Source organism: Salvelinus fontinalis, chromosome 32 (genome assembly GCF_029448725.1).
Source record: "Salvelinus fontinalis isolate EN_2023a chromosome 32, ASM2944872v1, whole genome shotgun sequence".
NCBI classification, from domain to species: domain Eukaryota; kingdom Metazoa; phylum Chordata; class Actinopteri; order Salmoniformes; family Salmonidae; genus Salvelinus; species Salvelinus fontinalis.
The window spans coordinates 12,463,912-12,486,804 of NC_074696.1; the positions used below are offsets into that span (position 1 = coordinate 12,463,912).

General features: G+C 45.0%; 2 protein-coding genes across 3 annotated transcripts; both read left to right on the plus strand.

Annotated features, from left to right (window-relative positions):
• Nucleotides 1-5,765: 5,765 nt before the first annotated feature.
• On the plus strand, nt 5,766-8,146 carry LOC129830749 (twist-related protein-like). Of its 2 annotated transcripts, XM_055893439.1 has the most exons (3): nt 5,770-6,496; nt 6,664-6,867; nt 7,067-8,146. In XM_055893439.1, the coding sequence occupies exons 1-2, from the start codon at nt 6,070-6,072 to the stop codon at nt 6,831-6,833; spliced, it is 597 nt and encodes a 198-aa protein (XP_055749414.1). In that variant the 5' UTR covers nt 5,770-6,069; the 3' UTR covers nt 6,834-6,867; nt 7,067-8,146. The 2 variants fall into 2 exon arrangements, with proteins under 2 accessions (XP_055749415.1, XP_055749414.1); XM_055893440.1 differs by lacking the exon at nt 7,067-8,146 and having other exon boundaries at nt 5,766-6,496; nt 6,687-6,854.
• Nucleotides 8,147-8,905: 759 nt separating this feature from the next.
• Nucleotides 8,906-16,817, plus strand: polr1f (RNA polymerase I subunit F). The gene is made up of 4 exons (XM_055893438.1): nt 8,906-9,262; nt 14,999-15,140; nt 15,317-15,525; nt 15,816-16,817. Exons 1-4 carry the CDS (start codon nt 8,961-8,963, stop codon nt 16,243-16,245), a joined length of 1,083 nt encoding a protein of 360 aa, XP_055749413.1. The 5' UTR covers nt 8,906-8,960; the 3' UTR covers nt 16,246-16,817.
• Nucleotides 16,818-22,893: the final 6,076 nt, after the last annotated feature.

Below are 22,893 nucleotides of genomic sequence, written 5' to 3' on the forward strand. Positions count from 1 at the left end.
AATACAGGTGTAGAAGCACGGTGGCTAGGAAAAACTCCCTAGAAAGTCCAAAACCTAGGAAGAAACCTAGAGAGGAACCAGGCTATGAGGGGTGGCCTGTCCTCTTCTGGCTGTGCCGGGTGGAGACTATAACAGAACATGGCCAAGATGTTCAAATGTTCATAAATGACCAGCATGGTCAAATAATAATCACAGTAGTTGTCGAGGGTGCAACAAGTCAGCACCTCAGGAGTAAATGTCAGTTGGCTTTTCATAGCCGATCATTGAGAGTATCTCTACCGCTCCTGCTGTCTCTAGAGAGTTGACAACAGCAGGTCTGGGACAGGTAGCACGTCCGGTGAACAGGTCAGGGTTCCATAGCCGCAGGTAGAACAGTTGAAACTGGAGCAGCAGCACGGCCAGGTGGACTGGGGAAAACAAGGAGTCATCATGCCAGGTAGTCCTGAGGCATGGTCCTAGGGCTCAGGTCCTCCGAAAGAGAGAAAGAAAGAAAGAGAGAAAGAGAGAATTAGAGAGAGCATACTTAAATTCACACAGGACACCTGTGTGATTAGAGAGGGTTCCAGGGTAGAGGTCATTAGAGAGAGGTGATTAGAGAGGGTTCCAGGGTAGAGGTGATTAGAGAGGGTTCCAGGGTAGTGGTGATTAGAGAGAGGTGATTGGAGAGGGTTCCAGGGTAGAGGTCATTAGAGAGAGGTGATTAGAGAGGGTTCCAGGGTAGAGGTCATTAGAGAGAGGTGATTAGAGAGGGTTCCAGGGTAGAGGTGACTAGAGAGAGTTGATTAGAGAGGGTTCCAGAGTAGAGGTGATTAGAGAGAGGTGATTAGAGAGGGTTCCAGGGTAGAGGTCATTAGAGAGAGGTGATTAGAGAGGGTTCCAGAGTAGAGGTGATTAGAGAGAAGTGATTAGAGATGGTTCCAGGGTAGAGGTGATTAGAGAGAGGTGATTAGAGAGAGTTCCAGGGTAGAGGTGATTAGAGAGAGGTGAGTAGAGAGGGTTCCAGGGTAGAGGTGATTAGAGAGAGATGATTAGAGAGGGTTCCAGGGTAGAGATGATTAGAGAGAGGTGATTAGAGAGGGTTCCAGGGTAGAGGGGATTAGAGAGAGGTGATTAGAGAGGGTTCCAGGGTAGAGGTGATTAGAGAGGGTTCCAGGGTAGAGGTGATTAGAGAGAGGTGATTAGAGAGGGTTCCAGGGTAGAGGGGATTAGAGAGAGGTGATTAGAGAGGGTTCCAGGGTAGAGGTGATTAGAGAGGGTTCCAGGGTAGAGGTGATTAGAGAGAGGTGATTAGAGAGGGTTCCAGGGTAGAGGTGATTAGAGAGGGGTGATTAGAGAGGGTTCCAGAGTAGAGGTCATTAGAGAGAGGTCATTAGAGAGAGTTCCAGTGTAGAGGTGATTAGAGAGGGTTCCAGGGTAGAGGTCATTAGAGAGAGGTGATTAGAGAGGGTTCCAGGGTAGAGGTCATTAGAGAGAGGTGATTAGAGAGGGTTCCAGGGTAGAGGTGATTAGAGAGAGGTGAGTAGAGAGTGTTCCAGGGTAGAGGTGATTAGAGAGAGATGATTAGAGAGGGTTCCAGGGTAGAGATGATTAGAGAGAGATGATTAGAGAGGGTTCCAGGGTAGAGGGGATTAGAGAGAGGTGATTAGAGAGGGTTCCAGGGTAGAGGTGATTAGAGAGAGATGATTAGAGAGGGTTCCAGGGTAGAGGTGATTAGAGAGGGTTCCAGGGTAGAGGTTATTAGAGAGAGGTGATTAGAGAGGGTTCCAGGGTAGAGGTGATTAGAGAGGGTTCCAGGGTAGATGAGATTAGAGAGGGTAGAGGTGATTAGAGAGAGGTGATTAGAGAGGGTTCCAGGGTAGAGGTGATTAGAGAGAGATGATTAGAGAGGGTTCCGGGGTAGAGGAGATTAGAGAGGGTAGAGGTGATTAGAGAGAGGTGATTAGAGAGGGTTCTGGGGTAGAGGAGATTAGAGAGGGTAGAGGTGATTAGAGAGAGGTGATTAGAGAGGGTTCCAGGGTAGAGGTGATTAGAGAGAGATGATTAGAGAGGGTTCCATTGGAGAGATTTACCACTGAGGGAAAGCTACCTCATCAGCCCAGTGTGTGTGTGTGTGTGTGTGTGTGTGTGTGTGTGTGTGTGTGTGTGTGTGTGTGTGTGTGTGTGTGTGTGTGTGTGTGTGTGTGTGTGTGTGTGTGTGTGTGTGTGTGTGTCACAGTAGTTCAGACCATGGAGTGCCCGGTCAGCGACCTAGCCCACCCTTTTATTGGAGAGTACACCACACACAGGCCAATATAATAATATAATGCCCTGCCCACTATGAAGGCCTTTCATTAAAACCAGATGTATCTCTCTATAGGATGTATCTCTCTATAGGATGTATCTCTCTATGGGATGTATCTCTCTATGGGATGTATCTCTCTATAGGATGTATCTCTCGATAGGATGTATCTCTCTATGGGATGTATCTCTCTATAGGATGTATCTCTCCCTCTATAGGATGTATCTCTCTATAGGATGTATCTCTCTATGGGATGTATCTCTCTATAGGATGTATCTCTCTCTCGATAGGATGTATCTCTCTATAGGATGTATCTCTCTATGGGATGTATCTCTCTATGGGATGTATCTCTCTATAGGATGTATCTCTCTATAGGATGTATCTCTTTATAGGATGTATCTCTCTATAGGATGTATCTCTCTATAGGATGTATCTCTCTATGGGATGTATCTCTCTATAGGATGTATCTCTCTATAGGATGTATCTCTCTATAGGATGTATCTCTCTATGGGATGTATCTCTCTATAGGATGTATCTCTCGATAGGATGTAGCTCTCTATAGGATGTATCTCTCTATAGGATGTATCTCTCTATAGGATGTATCTCTCTATGGGATGTATCTCTCTATAGGATGTATCTCTCGATAGGATGTATCTCTCTATAGGATGTATCTCTCTATAGGATGTATCTCTCTATGGGATGTATCTCTCTATAGGATGTATCTCTCTATAGGATGTATCTCTCTATAGGATGTATCTCTCTATAGGATGTATCTCTCTGTAGGATGTATCTCTCGATAGGATGTATCTCTCGATAGGATGTATCTCTCTATAGGATGTATCTCTCGATAGGATGTATCTCTCCATAGGATGTATCTCTCTATGGGATGTATCTCTCTATGGGATGTATCTCTCTATAGGATGTATCTCTCTCTCTATAGGATGTATCTCTTTATAGGATGTATCTCTCTATAGGATGTATCTCTCTATGCGATGTATCTCTCTATAGGATGTATCTCTCTCTCTATAGGATGTATCTCTCTATAGGATGTATCTCTCTCTCTATAGGATGTATCTCTCTATAGGATGTATCTCTCTATGGGATGTATCTCTCTATAGGATGTATCTCTCTCTCTATAGGATGTATCTCTCTATGGGATGTATCTCTCTATAGGATGTATCTCTCTATTGGATGTATCTCTCTATAGGATGTATCTCTCTCTATAGGATGTATCTCTCTATAGGATGTATCTCTCTATAGGATGTATCTCTCTCTCTTTATAGGATGTATCTCTCTATGGGATGTATCTCTCTATAGGATGTATCTCTCTATAGGATGTATCTCTCTATAGGATGTATCTCTCTCTCTAGGATGTATCTCTCTATGGGATGTATCTCTCTCTCTATAGGATGCATCTCTCTATATGATGTATCTCTCTATAGGATGTATCTCTCTATAGGATGTATCTCTCTATATGATGTATCTCTCTATGGGATGTATCTCTCTCTAGGATGTATCTCTCTATGGGATGTATCTCTCTCTAGGATGTATCTCTCTATGGGATGTATCTCTCTCTCTATAGGATGTATCTCTCTATAGGATGTATCTCTCTATATGATGTATCTCTCTATAGGATGTATCTCTCTATGGGATGTATCTCTCTATATGATGTATCTCTCTATAGGATGTATCTCTCTCTCTATAGGATGTATCTCTCTGTAGGATGTATCTCTCTATGCGATGTATCTCTCTCTAGGATGTATCTCTCTATGCGATGTATCTCTCTCTAGGATGTATCTCTCTATAGGATGTATCTCTCTATGGGATGTATCTCTCTATAGGATGTATCTCTCTATATGATGTATCTCTCTATAGGATGTATCTCTCTATGGGATGTATCTCTCTCTAGGATGTATCTCTCTATAGGATGTATCTCTCTATGCGATGTATCTCTCTACGGGATGTATCTCTCTATATGATGTATCTCTCTATGCGATGTATCTCTCTATGGGATGTATCTCTCTATATGGTGTATCTCTCTATATGATGTATCTCTCTATATGATGTATCTCTCTATGCGATGTATCTCTCTATGGGATGTATCTCTCTATATGATGTATCTCTCTATATGATGTATCTCTCTATATGATGTATCTCTCTATAGGATGTATCTCTCTATATGATGTATCTCTCTATATGATGTATCTCTCTATAGGATGTATCTCTCTATATGATGTATCTCTCTATAGGATGCCAACCTCAACTGAAAAGGTTTCTGTGATCTTCACGAATTGCCCTTTTGCATAATATCTCAAATACATGTTTAATCTTTCTCATTTAAACTATTCATGAGTTACATGCAGGGTTATTTCATGATTTAACTAGACAAGTCAGTTAAGAACAAATTCTTAGTTACAATGACGGCCTACCAGGGAACAGTGGGTTATCTGCCTTGTTCAGGGGAAGAACGACAGATGTTTACCTTGTCAGCTCGGGGATTCTATCCAGCAACCTTTCGGTTACTTGCCCAACGCTCTAACCACTAGACCGTGCCGCTTTGCCATTAATTGCGAAATGTATTAATGACGGTGGTCTTATAACGAAATCCGAATATAGTTTGGTCACTGTGTGTGTGTGTGTGTATATGCGTGCACGCGCGTGTAGGTTCGCTCTCTGCGGCTTTCCCCTCCACGCACCTCCAATGTTTGCATTGCGCTCCAGCCGTCCATGGTATCAGCGACCCGCTGTGAGCTGGGATCCGCCCTGTGAGCTCCCTGGGCCGGCTTGCCTTTTAAACCTTAGCCGCTCTGCCGGGGTCCCAGCGGGGGGCAGAACCACTTAGCTGCATACCTTAAAGTAAAGAAAAATAAACAGTCAATCTTCGGCTACGGAAAACCTGCTGTTTACCTTTCTCTGTTCTGATAGAAATGGCTGAAGTTCTCACTGGCTTGTCTTTGCAGCATTTTTTATTGAACCTTTATATTTAACTAGAAAAGGCATACAGTGATGCAGAATAGGTTATAGGCTACATATATGATCTGAATAAACTATTGGCTAGGTCTATTGCTAGGTCTGACCTCATACAGGAATTAAGGCAAATAAAACCTGACTGTTTTGCGTAAAGAATTTCAGTAAATGTGTGTGGTCGTTTTGACACATCTAATTGCGCATGAGTGCCCAATAGGACAGAACGCATAGGCAGAACGTGAAGAGGAAGATCTGACAAGCGCCAACTCCCCCCTCCAGCCGCTCCATCCCTTCCATTAGGTTTTTCAACAACTTGCCCGCTTTGGATACATTAAAAGAGGAACATTTTGCTTTTTAATAGCGACTGTGCTCATGTGCAAAACACAAAACATTCTGAAATAATTTCTGGGCGCTGTGCTGTTTTTAGCTCAGAACGTCTAACAGACTATGATCGACCTTCTCCCGCCCACCCACCTCCTCAAGACGTCACCTCACCATCTCACCCAATCACAGCGCTCCCCAAAATCCCCACTCGGCGTGCTGCATGGTTATAAAGATATCCAACCGGCAGAGTACCTTCTCCGTGACACACGGAGCTGGCGCGAGACTGGATCAATGTTAACTGTCTACACTCCTCTCTGAAAGGGACAAGAGTGTGGGAGAGAGAGGGAGAAAGAGAGGGAGAGTGAGAAAAAGATAGAGAAATACAGATCTTTACTCCTGTCTTAAAGGGACAGGATCCACCAGGTTTCCAGGCGGTGTCTAGGATGCTGTGACCCGGGTCAGGGGTTTAGGTCATCGGTCAGGGTTTAAGGGATCAGGTGATGTTTGGGGACATGATGTGTTCCCCGGTGGGGTCTCGGTCTCCGGTCGACAGCGCTGGGAACAGTGAGGAAGAGATCGACCAACACCGGCGGCCACGTAGAGGCACCAGAAAACAGTGGGCAAGCCGAAGGAGACCGAGGGAGCAGGATGAAGATGAAGAAGACGAGGGGAACCGGAATATCCAAAGCCCGGAGAAGAAGAGGGGGAAGAGGAGAGGAAGTGACTGGAGTGACATCAGCAGTGTGAGCAGCCTACCCAGGTCTCTGGAGGACACACAGCATCAGCGTGTCATGGCTAACGTACGGGAGCGACAGAGGACCCAGTCACTCAACCAGGCCTTCGCCTCGCTACGACAGATCATCCCCACACTGCCCTCAGACAAACTCAGCAAGATCCAGACTCTCAAACTGGCCACGCGGTACATAGGTAGGCTACTTTCTGTTATTATAATCATTTAAGCAACCAATTAACCAATTATACATTTGAGGTGCCAATCCGTTAAGCACGTTGGGCTGTAATGTCATTACAAAAGGTGGCAATCCAAAAAAAGATGATGAAAGTGATGAGAATGATGAAGATTATTCTTATTCTAGACTTCCTCCACCACGTGCTGCAGGGCGAGGGTATGGGCCTGGATTTGGACGAGGCACATGTGTCAGGAGCAGCCAGCTGTGGTTACGTGGCCCATGACCGTCTGAGCTATGTCTTCTCAGTGTGGAGGATGGAGGAGGAAGCATGGCCGGGGTCCGTTACATCACACTAGTGCTCCCTCCACTGCAGGGGCACAGCCAAACAGGGTAGGTTGTGCTTTTATTCCTCACAACTTTCTTACACTCGTAACGTGATTGATGTACAACACACAAATAAAGGCAAGTTCGATTACCGAATGACACTAGTCAATATCTGTTTTTGAACAATATATTTATTAACATGATTTAAATTTGATCAAAATATCAGACAACATGGTAACTAATCCATATTTTTATTTATCCAAAGATTATCCAAGAGAATCCATACTGGTTGGGGTGTTTCAACATGCTACAACTGGACTGTGGTCTACCGGAGAACGCAGGACTAAACGACCTAGCATGATGGAACACCTCGTAACGACGAATGTTAGAGCCATAAACAAAGATTTACAACACTTTCTGTACTGTGTATCTCTATGGTGGGAGATATGCAGGCCTGTTTCTGTGTGCTTGATTCCAACAATCCATGAACCTTATAAGGGACACGCAGGGCAGATAATAGATCAAAAACCCATCAGTGGACAACTATAGCTCATTTTGGTCTGTTCTAGACTCCACACACAGACATAGAGACTGTCAGAATTCTCCACATGACCTCTACCACAGGAGGTTGGCGGCACCTTCATTTGGGGGATAAGGGCCCATAGTGTTGGCTGGAGCGGAATTAGAGGAATGGTATTAAATACGTCAAATGTGTTGGACGCCATTCCATTGACTCCGGTCCAGACAGTATTATGAGCCGTCCTGCCCTCAGCAGCCACTACACTCTATTTCTCTCTGTGGGGATTGGCAACAGATGAAGTACCAGTCTCTGTATCAACAAACTCATACACATATTATTTTCTCCTGGATTCTGAAATAACAATTTATTGATTGGTGTTACAACGAAGAATGGGTCCATTTCTAAATGCATTTAAAATGTTGTAGTGTTGTAAATATCTTTAATTATCTTCTGAAATAACAATTATTGTATGTTTGAATTGACATTTGAGTAATTTAGCTGATGTTCTTATCCAGAGCGAGTGAATATACAATAACAGTAGGCTACCGATCTTTGCAGGGTTGGGTAGGTTACTTTATAAATATAATCTGTTACTTTCCAAAATTGTAATCTGTAATGTAATTTTGGGATTATCCAAACTCAGTAACGTAAATCTGATTACTTTCCCCTTAACTGGCATTAGGAAGACAAAAATGATCCATAAAATGCATTTGGTGTGTCATCATAGTGGTCTCTGACTTGTGGTCAGACTCGCTCAGGTGAAAAAAAATGTAAACTTGCGCTTTTCTTTCAATGCTGAATTGAATGTAATTGAGAAAACAGAAAGGTGTCATGTTTTTTATTTTCTTCTCGCATACATCCTTTCTGAATTTAAACGTACTCCAAGAAGTAATCATCAAGTTTTTCAAACATTATTTGTAATCCGATTAGAATATTTTTGCTGGTAATGTAACTGATTAGGTTTTTTGTAATCAGATTACATGTAACTGAGTTACTAAACCCTGGATGTTTGATAAAAGAGCCAAGCTGGAGCCATATCCCATACAGGACGTTGCCATCTAACGGTTCAAATGAAAGTGACACTACAGAGGGAGAACGCCTGTACATCCAACAGCACAGGGTAACACACCACTACTCCTTTAACTTCACCACTACTCTAACTTCACCACTACTCATTTAACTTCACCACTACTCATCTAACTTCCCCACTACTCATCTAACTTCCCCACTACTCATCTAACTTCCCCACTACTCATCTAACTTCACCACTACTCCTTTAACTTCACCACTACTCCTTTAACTTCACCACTACTCCTCTAACTTCACCACTACTCCTCTAACTTCCTGTATAATTGATTATAGTGGAAAAACAGCATCATGACACACTATTATGATTGAGTTTCTTGAATCTATTTCAATCATGGCACACAATCAATGAAGCGCTGTATCTGTCTAACCCAAACTCCTACATAGCGAAGGGGGTCAGTGAAGGTGGAGTGGAATGTGTGCAGGTTAGGTTTTTGACTACTCCTCTCCGCTAGGAGACGACATAACAAAAACACCGGCTGTCTAAACTCGCGATCCCTCTTCACTACGGAAGTCTTCCCTCGTCGACTTCCTTCCTGGTGTCTCCAGCAGCATGGTGAACTTGGAGCAGACAGAAGACGACCCAAAACACGCAAAAATGTCCACCGAAGTTTCAATTTTAACCAATCCGACAGCAAACGAACATTCTGCGGCAGGCGGCGGTGGAGACCCAGGCGCGTTCCCAAGTCTGATCCCGTCGTTCGCTGACGCATGCAAGTTGGTGTCAACGCCGTACTCGTGTCTAGTCATGGACACGCACAGAAGACATATTGCCCTGTCGCCCATGTACCTGAAGAAGAAACGGACAGGGATCCAAGAGGAACTGAACACCGAACTGCTAAGATACTCAGAAAGGTAAGCTATGGGTTGAATATGCTAGTTAGTTAACTCACGAAGTTGCTAGTCATCTGCGATGTGCTGCTAGTTTATACATGTTGTAATACGCATGTAGCTCGTACTAGTGTCGATCCGACGCATGCGCACCAGAGGTAGTCTGGCGGTAAAAAAATGTATTGCTCAAAAGTGCTTTATTTCGTACTTTGGATAAATGACCGCATACAGAAACATTTTGGCTACTCTAACTCTCTTCACTTTGTTGGGTTAAGAAAGTAGTTAGTTATATTGAAGCTAGTCACTAAACAACTCGTTAGTGAGAGCGTAGCTGAACGCCCTGGACCAGAGCTACCTAGCATGCTTCCTACTTTGCAGTTGAAATCCATATCATCCCGAAATAGTTACAATTTAGAATATATTTGCTGTTGCATGCCTGATATCGAGAACAGTGTTACAAAAGACGTTGATGGTCATGGCCCGCTACCAAAACCTGCGGGCTCTCCTTCACTGCAGCCAACGTGAGCAAAACATTTAAACGTGTTAACCCTCGCAAGGCTGCCAGCCCAGACCCCAGCCACGTCCTCGGAGCATGCGCAGACCAGCTGGCTGGTGTGTTTACGGACATATTCAATCGATCCTTATCCCAGTCTGCTGTTCCCACATGCTTCAAGAGGGCCACCATTGTTCCTGTTCTCAAGAAAGCTAAGGTAACTGAGCTAAAGGACTATCGCCCCGTAGCACTCACTTCCGTCATCATGAAGTCCTTTGAGAGACTAGTCAAGGACCATTTCCTCTCCACCCTACCTGACACCCGGCCTAGACCCACTCCAATTTGCTTACCGACCCAATAGGTCCACAGACGACGCAATCACACTGCACACTGCCCTAACCCATCTGGACAAGAGAAATACCTATGTAAGAATGCTGTTCATCGACTACAGCTCAGCACCATAGTACCCTCCAAACTCGTCATTAAGCTCTAGACCCAGGGCCTCGACCCCACCCTGTGCAACTGGGTCCTGGACTTCCTGACGGGCCGCCCCCAGGTAGTGAGGGTAGGTAACAACATCTCCACCCCGCTGATCCTCAACACTGGGGCCCCACAAGGGTGCGTTCTGAGCCCTCTCCTGTACTCCCTGTTCACCCATGACTGCATGACCATGCACGCCTCCAACTCAATCATCAAGTTTGCAGACGACACTACAGTGGTAGGCTTGATTACCAACAACGATGAGACGGCCTACAGGGAGGAGGTGAGGGCCCTCGGAGTGTGGTGTCAGGAAAATAACCACACACTCAACGTCAACAAAACAAAGGAGATGATCGTGGACTTCAGGAAACAGCAGAGGGAGCACCCCCCTATCCACATCGACGGGACAGTAGTGGAGAAGGTGGAAAGTTTTAAGTTCCTCGGCGTACACATCACGGACAAACTGAATTGGTCCACCCACACAGACAGCGTTGTGAAGAAGGCGCAGCAGCGCCTCTTCAACCTCAGGAGGCTGAAGAAATTCGGCTTGTCACCAAAAACAGTCACAAACTTTTACAGATGCACAATCGAGAGCATCCTGTCGGGCTGTATCACCGCCTGGTACGGCAACTGCTCCGCCCACAACCGTAAGGCTCTCCAGAAGGTAGTGAGGTCTGCACAACGCATCACCGGGGGCAAACTACCTGCTCTCCATGACACCTACACCACCCGATGTCACAGGAAGGCCAAAAAGATAATCAAGGACAACAACCACCCGAGCCACTGCCTGTTCACCCCGCTATCATCCATAAGGTGAGGTCAGTACAGGTGCATCAAAGCAGGGACCGAGAGACTAAAAAACAGCTTCTATCTCAAGGCCATCAGACTGTTAAACAGCCATCATTAACATTTAGTGGCTGCTGCCAACATACTGACTCAACTCCAGCCACTTTAATAATGAAAAAATTGATGTATTAAATGTATCACTAGCCACTTTAAACAATGCCACTTTATATAATGTTTACATACCCTACATTACTCATCTCATATGTACATACTGTACTGCATCCTGCCTATGCCGTTCGGCCATCGCTCATTCATATGTACATATTCTTATTCATTCCTTTACACTTGTGTGTATAAGGTAGTTGTTGTGAAATTGTTAGGTTAGATATTACTGCATGGTTAGAACTAGAAGCACAAGCATTTCGCTACACTCGCATTAACATCTGCTAACCATGTGTATGTGACCAATAACATTTGATTTGATGTAAAACACTACTAACATTGGGTGGGTTCCGATACATTTTGGACTCCGAGCGGTCTAAGGCACTGCAGCGCAAGAGGCGTCACTACAGACCCTGGTTCGATCTCGGGCTGTATCACAACCAGCCGTGATCGGGAGTCCCATAGGGCGGAGCTGTCAAACCCTGGATTATATGTGTACCTATGATTGCAAATTTTATGAACAAAAATACAGTTTAAAAATTCACACAATGTATAAACCTATTGCGACTGGGACAGACCCAACCCTGCCTGGGTGTGCAGCCTTCTGTTCCAGCCCTGCACTAACACACCTGATTCAAATGTATCAAACCTAATAAGTTAATAATCAAGTTTGCTGTTGCTGGGCTGGAACAGAAGTCTGCTCACCCAGTAGATCGGGGACCAGTGGAGCGAGGTTGGCCACCTACGTTTGAGTCGTTTAGCAGACGCTCTTATCCAGAGCGACTCACAGGAGTAATTAGGGTTAAGTACTTTGCTCAAGGGCACATCGACAGAGCCTTCTCGGCTCTGGGATTCAAACCAGCAACCTTTCAGTTACTGGCCCAAAGCTCTAACCACTAGGCTACTCCAGTCCTGTTATTTACTTTATTTGTTCACCTGAAAGTAATAATAGCCTAATTGTTACTAAAATGTCAAACTTTTACATATGATTTAGCTTAATAGTACACTTTGAAATTATATGTAAGTGTTGATTATTTGAAGTTAAGTGTTTAAACTTGTTTTAATTGTTAACTTAACTATTTTTGATGTTGAACTAGTGTTGATGTTGATTAATCACAGATCACAATCCTGCAATAGAGGAAGGGAATCGCTAAGTTGTCTGTGTTGTATTCGCAAATGGAAATTACCTTTTTTGTTCAGTCATAAGCTCCAATTAGTTTGATCAATTAGTTTTATTTGATAGTCAATTTAAAAAAATAAAATGGATATCAGCAACGTGAAGTCATTTTGCAGTTGATAATGGCATGCGACGCCCGTGCAGCCATTGGCCTACAGCAGTGGTTCCCAACTCGTCCTCCAGGACCCCCAACAGCACACATTTTTGTTGTAGGCCCGGACAAACACACCTGATTCGACTCATTGAGGGCCTGATGATTAGTTGACAAGTTGAGTCTGGCGTGTTTGTTCGGGGCTACAATACAACTACTGCTGGGGGGGGGGGGGGGGGGGTACTGGAGGACCGGAGTTGGGAACCACTAGCATACAGTATGATGGCATTAGCCTTATGGAAAATTTGCAATTGACATTGTGCATCTGAAGCAGAGAATAGCTTAACTCACACACTGTTTTACATATGGTTTGGTTCTCAGTTTAAAAACAATTACACTCGATCATTTGTAAGAGGCTAATCATTATACTAGATTTTGTAGGACAAAGTAGTAGAAGATTCTGATGCTGCTGCAGTATTGTTCATCTTCACAGTGGGAATCTGATGCTGCTGCAGTATTGCTCATCTTCACAGTGGGAATCTGATGCTGCTGCAGTATTGTTCATCTTCACAGTGGGAATCTGATGCTGCTGCAGTATTGTTCATCTTCACAGTGAGAATCTGATGCTGCTGCAGTATTGTTCATCTTCACAGTGGGAATCTGATGCTGCTGCAGTATTGTTCATCTTCACAGTGGGAATCTGATGCTGCTGCAGTATTGCTCATCTTCACAGTGGGAATCTGATGCTGCTGCAGTATTGTTCATCTTCACAGTGGGAATCTGATGCTGCTGCAGTATTGCTCATCTCCACAGTGGGAATCCAGTCAACATGTGTGTCTTGATAGAGGTCAGCTTGTGAACCTACAGTAGTACATAAACAAATGAAAAGCACCCCTGATGTTAGAAAATCAAATTTGAAACTTCGGGAAGATTGCCCCATTATTTACCCAGAAAACGGAGGCAGTGGGATACCGTATTCAAGTAAGACATCGCTTCTTTAGGTCACCTGTACCATCAGGGCTCTTTAATTGTTTGATTCAGTCAGCTGTTTTAGTGTCATATAAAGATGAAATGTATTGTTTGGCTGGAACAACCACTAGTCAACAGAGCAGGTTGTCCTATCTCATTGAGGCCTTTGTCCTATTCTGTAATGTCCTTACATTTTCCCTCTTATGGATAAAGTTCTCAACACATTATCATATGAGTTTTATCACTGGAGTGTTTTTTTGGGGGGGGGGGTGGGGGGCAATAAGGTCCTCCAGGCTATATAGATGTCATATTGTACAGTCTCCCCCTTTTCATAGTCATGGCTATAAGGGATACAGCTGTTGTCACACTAAGGTCATGTTTTACATTTCGTAGCAGACTAGGAGAATTAGGTTACGGTTAGGAAAAGGGATAGCGTTAGCTAAAACAAAAAATACTTTTGACAATTTGATACAAGCTAGATCCCTTTTAGCCAGGATCCCTTTTTCAAAGGCCTAGATTACAGGGTTGCATTCAAGACCAGGTATTTTTTTTACTGATCTGTTGTCAGTGGAGTAGGCCTAGACGACCATCATATTAAAAAGATTCTGCTAATTCCTCCAGTTTATATAAAAAGTAGAATTGCAGGAAGTGTTTTTATCAAAAAGGCCACATTTTTCCCGTGTAAAGGAAACGTCTCTATAGCCTATAAACCTATGCCACTACACGCTTATTCATAGCCTAAATTATTACTATCCAATCTACTCATCACATTAGAAATAGTAGTCTTATGATGATAGAGGCATGCAATCTTTTGTTATGGTGAAAAATAGCCCCCCCCCCCCCAAAAAAAAACGTTAAACTCACACGACACATGCTATTTGCTGGACTACAAGCTATCTAGCTAGCTAATTTAGTGTTGTTGTTAACAGCTGGTTAGCACAACAGCTAAACTCGAAATCGATCAGACGTGATTTACCAGTGATTAAATGATCGTAGCAGACCCGTTACTGACAGCTGTCTGGGTTCAGGTCTTGACGGGTAAAAAGTTTTCTTCGCTTTTCTGACAGTTCTTGAGTCTTGGTGTCACCGATGGTGTTTTATGATTGTGGAAATCTGTAAAAATAAGCCCTGTTTTCTTTTCTGCCTTGTTAAAGCAGCCAAATACTGAATCAACTAGTTTTAGGCACTGTTATCATGCAGTTTGGGGTAGCCCCTCAGCTGTTGTCAGAATAATTAATGTGGTGGTCTTCCAACATGGCCGCCAGGAGGTGTCGTTATGTCAACTGCCAGCCCTCTATAGCGTGCAGGCTTGTGCAGAATATCAGATCTTTACAATGCTCTGAACTTGTATTAAACATCCCAGGAAACGCATGAAATATGTTACATTGATCTTCTAGCCTGCACATAATCATCTGTGTATCTGGCGTGTTCTCTGCTGACGATATCACACCCGGGTCGTATTCTCTAGGAGCCAAACGGAAGCAAACTGGCCGGAACGGGAGGAACCTGCCTTGTTTGTTTTTCTAAGTTTCCTGTTGCAAAACGTTTTGCTATGGTGTGCACTAATGAATATGACCCTGTCTACCTGTGTTCCCTGTGCAGTCTGAAAGGTGTGCCTCTGGCCTATGATGAGGTCAGTTTGCTGGGGCAGCATGGAGACATCTACGACGACAACGGATACATTCACCTCGACATACAAGCCAACTTTGTCATCTTCCAACCCCAGAGAGGACAGAAATTACTGGTGAGAGGCAAGCTATGTTAACTGTTTGTGACTGACCCATACAGATGTGATTCTTACAGACAATTGCACAGTGTTGATGTGTTGTAGCTAGTTACGATGGTAATCTATTCGATATGGAAAGAGTCAAGGTGCTTTGAAATGTCTAGTTGAAGCTAACTCTATCTCCCCCCCTCCAGGGCACAGTTAATAAGCTTGGTGTGAGTCACGTGGGCTGTCTGGTCCATGGCTGTTTCAACGCCAGCGTTCCAAGGCCAGCCCACGTCACCATGGAGACCTGGAGGGAGGCAGGACCCAGGATAGGGGCGGAGCTGGAGTTTGAGGTCTGTCAGCTAGATGCAGACACAGTCGGAGTGCTGCTGATCAGAGGAAGACTTGGCAGGACACGGTAGGTTACAGTGTGTCTGAGATGGATTACATTGTAGTCGGACTGTGCAGAATCACTGATCTACAAATCACTTTGTATCCCAGTTGCTGGATCGACTGATCAAGGTCAGTGATTCTGGGCCTCGCGCGGCAGGGGGCAAGCTGTATGGGCCTCGCGCGGCAGGGGGCAAGCTGTATGGGCCTCGCGCGGCAGGGGGCAAGCTGTATGGGCCTCGCGCGGCAGGGGGCAAGCTGTATGGGGATGTGTTAGAGCTGTATTATCTGAGACTAAACCGTTGTGTGTTCTCTCAGGGTTCAGGAGCTGTTGGCAGCTGGAGAGAGTTCTTATCCTACTGACCCCGCAGAACAGCTGGAGGAACTAGACACAGAACCTGCTCTAGAACCCAACCAGGACTCGCCTGGCGCCACCGTCAAACCCAAGAAGAAGAAAAAGGAGAAACACAGAGAGGTGGCTTCAGTACCATCCCCCGGAGACGCGGAGGACAGCAGCACTAACGGCCACACTGAGGAGAAGAAGAAGAGGAAGGAGAAACGGCAGAACCAAGAGGATGAGGAGAGAGATGTGGGTGGGAGTGGTCCTGTGGAGGTGCAGGGGAGCGACTCCAGCGGTTACCTTAGTGACAAGCCAAACAGGAAGAGGAAACAGGGTGACGATATCACGTCCTGTCTCCATGGAGATCCTGAAACGCCCAAAACTAAGAAGAAGAAGAAAAATAAATGATGTGACTGTGTCACTGTGACTAAAATTGAGTGAAACTGAATGAACATTAAAAGATGATGACTAATGGAATGTCTTAAGTAGACCTGATGAATTAGTTTGGTTACAGCTTCAGCCCTATATGGTCTCCCATACTGTTGGGGTGGTCTGTGTGTCTCTTGATGCAGCTCTTTGTGTAGTTCCCTTTACAAACCTGCAGAGGGAGCCAAGTCATTTCTAGAAGCCATCATGGCTCATGGTAAAGAACTCCAGTGTTTGTTAGCAGAACGCAACATGCTGTAGGGCTATCCATCACGGCTTTACCAGTGTCTTCAAATCTGAAATGGCACCCTATTCCCTACATTGTGCACTAGTTTGGGCCAGGGTCACGTAGGTTCTTTGCCAAAAGTAGTGCCCTATGTAGGGAATTGGGGTTTCATTTGGAACAGAGATGGTGTTTTGTTCTCGAGGCCCCAGAGAGAAGGGAAGAGATGTTGCCAGTGTCTAAGTCCTTCTACATTTGTATAGGTGACACATTGAAGACTTCAGAAAAGAAGAGAAGTGTTTTTATGAATTAAATAATGATATATTTGGGAGTGACTGTGTTGTGTGCCTTTTTAGAAGTTAGTGTGGTAGAGGAGGGTTAGTTGTAGATGTGGGTGATGATGCAGGTCCATGAGAAGGACTTACCAAGAACAACTGCCGAAATGACTAATTTGAGGTATGTCCATCTCCCCAAGTCACCTGAGTGGGTGTTACATAATTGTACAGTTTGTCATCACCTTTTCTACTAGGGTAGTTATCATTATGCAGTCAGATCAGACGGGTTCATACTAGGGAGGAGTGTGGAGTCGGCTAATATGTTGAGCTACAACCCCCTCATTTCATCTGAAGGATGGAGAGCAGAGCTGCACACACAGGCGGGAAATGGATCATTAGACCTAGTGTTAATGTGTCTATGTAATGATCCGGGTTTTCGACTAGGATCTACAATGAAGGGTTATTCCATATCATTGGGTGAATCAAAACGAACACCTAACTGTTGTACGTGCAGTTACACGAACACTCCCACTTGAATTTTCAGATAGGTGCTTTATTGAGGAAAGTTTTACTTGCGATGACTGTAATGTGGTTGCAGCCTGGTTTCATAGACTAGACGTAACAAAGTACACATCAATTTGGAACTCTCAAATTACTATTTGTTACATTTGGTATGGTTACTTAAGGTAAAAACGAAAGTAGGGTGGTTGGTCATGGTGGATGGGTAGGCGTATAACGTTTACGTCTAGCAACCCAGAGGTTGTGCTTAAGAAATCTCATCAGACAACTAGCATTTTAGCTCATTTGCAACTACTTTAACCTTAACCCCCAGCCTAGCTAACATTAGCCACTTAGCTAATTTGTGTTAGCCACCTAGCTAATGTTAGCGTTAGCCACAACAAATCTGAAATCATAACCTATAATACGTTTAGCAAAAGCGTAAGTATGAATTGCAATTCCTAACATATTGTACGACATGGATGGTGGACATCCACAAATTAATACATAACATATCATACTAATTGGAATGTCCCGGATTTACCTTCACTATGTTACGTCTACCCCTGAGTCCAGGTTGGTGGTTGACTTTACAACCTAAGTTGCTCTCGATAAGAGCATCTGCTAAATGATCAAAATGTAATGTCTGGTACACTGGGTGGGTGGAGTTTGCACATTTTAGACCATTCCATTGGTCCTAAAGTGAAATCTCTGCCCACCTGTAGCACTGGACGAACTAACATTTGAATTAACCAGGCAAGTTAAGAACCAATTCTTATTTACAATGACGGCCAAACCCGGACGACGCTGGGCCAATTGTGCACCACCTAATGGGACTCCCAATCACAGACGGTTGTGATCCAGCCTGGAATCGAACCAGGGACTGCAGTGACACCTCTTGCACTGAGATGCAGTGCCTTAGACTGCTGCTCCACTCGGGAGGCCAAATGTAAAAAGGATTGCACCCATCATGCATCGAGGCAGATGAACACACATACAATATCCTGTCTAACCCCAACTCAGAGAAGAGACTTCATTCTATCTATACATGAAAATATATTTTGAGATGAGTGAGGTACATAATCTATAAAGTTATACCTACTCCTCCCCACTAAAGTCTATACCTACTCCTCCCCACTAAAGTCTATACCTACTCCTCCCACTAAAGTCTATACCTACTCCTCCCCACTAAAGTCTATACCTACTCCTCCCCACTAAAGTCTATACCTACTCCTCCCCACTAAAGTCTATACCCACTCCTCCCCACTAAAGTTATACCTACTCCTCCCCACTAAAGTCTATACCTACTCCTCTCCACTAAAGTCTATACCTACTCCTCCCACTAAAGTTATACCTACTCCTCCCACTAAAGTTATACCTACTCCTCCCACTAAAGTCTATACCTACTCCTCCCCACTAAAGTCTATACCTACTCCTCCCCACTAAAGTCTATACCTACTCCTCCCACTAAAGTCTATACCTACTCCTCCCCACTAAAGTCTATACCTACTCCTCCCACTAAAGTCTATACCTACTCCTCCCACTAAAGTCTATACCTACTCCTCCCACTAAAGTTATACCTACGCTCTGACATGCACTGTCAACTGTGGGACTTTATATAGACAGGTGTGTGCCTTTCCGATATCCAATCAATTGAATTTACCACAGGTGGACTCCAATCAAGTTGTACAAACATCTCAAGCATGATCAATGCAAACAGGATGCACCTGAGCTCAATTTTGAGTCTCATATCAAAAGGGTCTGAATACTTATGTAAAATGGAGTATTGTGTGTAGATTGAGTTTTTTAATTTTTTAAAATCAATTTTAGAATAAGGCTGTAATGTGGAAAAGGTCAAGGGGTCTGAATACTTTCCGAAGGCACTGTACAAAACATTAAGAACATCTGCTGTTTCCATGTCAGACTGACCAGATGAATCCAGGTGAAAGCTATGTTCCCTTATTGAAGTCACCTGGTAAATCCACTTCAATCAGTGTAGATGAAGGAGAGGAGACAGGTTAAATAAGCATGTTTAAGCCTTGAGACAATTGAGATATGGGTTGTGTATGTTTGCCATTCAGAGGGTGAATGGGCAAGACAAAATATTTAAGTGCCTTTGAACTGGGTCTGGTAGAAGGTGCCTTTGAACGGGGTCTGGTAGTAGGTGCCTTTGAACTGGGTCTGGTAGTAGGTGCCTTTGAACTGGGTCTGGTAGTAGGTGGCTTTGAACGGGGTCTGGTAGTAGGTGCCTTTGAACGGGGTCTGGTAGTAGGTGCCTTTGAACTGGGTCTGGTAGTAGGTGCCTTTGAACTGGGTCTGGTAGTAGGTGCCTTTGAACGGGGTCTGGTAGTAGGTGCCTTTGAACTGGGTCTGGTAGTAGGTGCCTTTGAACTGGGTCTGGTAGAAGGTGCCAGGAGCACTGGTTTGTGTCAAGACTTACAACACTGCTGGGTTTTTCACAGTTTCCTGTGTGTATCAAGAGTTCCATGACCCGAAGGACATCCAGCCAACTTGACATAACTGTGGGAAGCATTGCAGTCAACATGGGCCAGCATCCCTGTGGAACGCTTTCAACACCTTGTAGAGTCCATGCCTCGATGAATTGAGGCTGTTCTGAGGGTAAAAAGGGGAGGGGGGTTCAGCTAAATATTAGGAATGTGTTCCTAATGTTTGGTACAAGACTTAAAAATGGCTGTCTAGCATTCCTAATCTGGCTGTCTAGCATTCCTAATCTGTCTGTCTGTTCCTAATCTGTCTGTCTAGCATTCCTAATCTGGCTGTCTAGCATTCCTCATCTGGCTGTCTAGCATTCCTCATCTGGCTGTCTAGCATTCCTCATCTGGCTGTCTAGCATTCCTCATCTGGCTGTCTAGCATTCCTCATCTGGCTGTCTAGCATTCCTCATCTGGCTGTCTAGCATTCCTCATCTGGCTGTCTAGCATTCCTCATCTGGCTGTCTAGCATTCCTCATCTGGCTGTCTAGCATTCCTAATCTGGTTGTCTGTTCCTAATCTGATGTTGGTCCCATTTCCTTTATTAAGTTTAGTTCCAAGATCAGTATGATAAACCAATAGAAAATAGAATTGAAAAACTATTACAAGCACTGCTCCAGATCACTTGATATCCACAACAAGAGGGAGACATGAGGGAGACATGAGGGAGACAAGAGGGAGACAACAGGGAGATAAGAGGGAAAGGGACAGGGAGACAAGAGGGAAAGGGAGACAAGAGGGACAGGGAGAGAAGAGGGAGATAAGAGGGAGACAAGAGGGACAGGGAGAGAAGAGGGACAGGGAGAGAAGAGGGAGACAAGAGGGAGAGGGAGACAAGTGGGACAGGGAGAGAAGAGGGAGACAAGAGGGACAGGGAGAGAAGAGGGAGACAAGAGGGACAGGGAGAGAAGAGGGAGACAAGAGGGACAGGGAGAGAAGAGGGAGACAAGAGGGACAGGGAGAGAAGAGGGAGACAAGAGGGACAGGGAGAGAAGAGGGAGACAAGAGGGACAGGGAGACAGAGACCCAACTTAACTCAAGCTAAACTATCATACAGCGGGTCAGAGACCGCGCGCTCAAGTGTTTTGGAAAGGAGGTATTGTGGCAGCAGTAGGTATTGTCGCCCGGTCTGACTCAGCTCTGGGCGCCTGTGTTCAGAACCACACACACACACACACACACACACACACACACTAGAGCAGGTGGTGGTGTTCTCCTGGGTGTGTATGTTGTTGTCACAGTAACAAATAGTAACGCAGCTCTCCTTAGTCAGCGAAGAGCCCCTGTCTGAAATCTGTTGGCGCTGTCCCTGTCAACAAACACACACAGTCTTACCTTGGTTAGTTACTGTGACAGACTCTAGTTGCTGTGTTTCTCCTGTCTATAGTAAGGAATAGTGACAGATCAATAAGGTTAACTAAGTACTCTGGTTACTAACTGTGTTGACCTTGTCTATAGTAAAAGATAGTGACAGACGTGTGTGTGAATAGGGTTAACTAAGTCAGATTTCAGGGGACCAATTGAGAAGCCCTTTGATTAAAAGCTCAATTGACAGGCACACACACACGCTGGCGTATGAGATCAATCTCTTGTGCTCCCCCAGCAGAGAGCATGTCTTCTCTCATAAAATATCAAGATGGATGCCTGAGATCAGTGTGTGTGCGACAGCCAGTAGTTTCTCTCAGCTGTTCCAGGAAATGTCTATGAAATCTACACCACCATCTAGCATTTCCATAGTTTTATTTTTGTTTTATAAGAAGCCTATAGAAAAATATTGTATCTCCATAATGATTGTTTTCCTGATATACAGTACAAGCAGGAATATACAGCAGGGGTGGAAGCTAACCTGCCTCCTGGAGAGTTACTGGGTGTGTAGGCTTCTGCTTCAGGATCTGGTTAGAGCAGTGTTACCCACACACCTCTACACCCACAACAGCAATACAGGATGAGGGTTATCCACAACAGCTTTACAGGAGGAGGGTTACCCACAATACCTCTACAGGATGAGGGTTACCCACAACAGCTTTACAGGAGGAGGGTTACCCACAATACCTCTACAGGATGAGGGTTACCCACAACAGCTTTACAGGAGGACGGTTACCCACAACACCTCTACAGGAGGAGGGTTACCCACAACACCTCTACAGGAGGAGGGTTACCCATAATACCTCTACAGGAGGAGGGTTACCCACAACACCTCTACAGGAGGAGGGTTACCCACAACACCTCTACAGGAGGAGGGTTACCCATAACACCCCTACAGGAGGACGGTTACCCACAACATCTCTACAGGAGGATGGTTACCCACAACACCTCTCCAGGAGGAGGGTTACCCATAACACCCATACAGGATGAGGGTTACCCACAACAGCTTTACAGGAGGACGGTTACCCACAACACCTCTACAGGAGGAGGGTTACCCACAACACCTCTACAGGAGGAGGGTTACCCATAATACCTCTACAGGAGGAGGGTTACCCACAACACCTCTACAGGAGGAGGGTTACCCACAACACCTCTACAGGAGGAGGGTTACCCATAACACCCCTACAGGAGGACGGTTACCCACAACATCTCTACAGGAGGATGGTTACCCACAACACCTCTCCAGGAGGAGGGTTACCCATAACACCCATACAGGATGAGGGTTACCCACAACATCTATACAGGAGGACGGTTACCCACAACACCTCTACAGGAGGAGGGTTACCCACAACACCTCTACAGGAGGACGGTTACCCACAACACCTCTCCAGGATGAGGGTTACCCACAACACCTCTACAGGAGGACGGTTACCCACAACACCTCTACAGGAGGACGGTTACCCACAACACCTCTACAGGATGAGGGTTACCCACAACACCTCTACAGGAGGGTTACCCACAACACCTCTACAGGAGGGTTACCCACAACACCTCTCCAGGATGAGGGTTACCCACAACAGGAGGACGGTTACCCACAACACCTCTACAGGATGAGGGTTACCCACAACAGCACTACAGGAGGAGGGTTACCCACAACACCTCTACAGGAGGAGGGTTACCCACAACATCTCTACAGGATGAGGGTTACCCACAACACCTCTACAGGATGAGGGTTACCCACAACATCTCTACAGGAGGACGGTTACCCACAACAGCT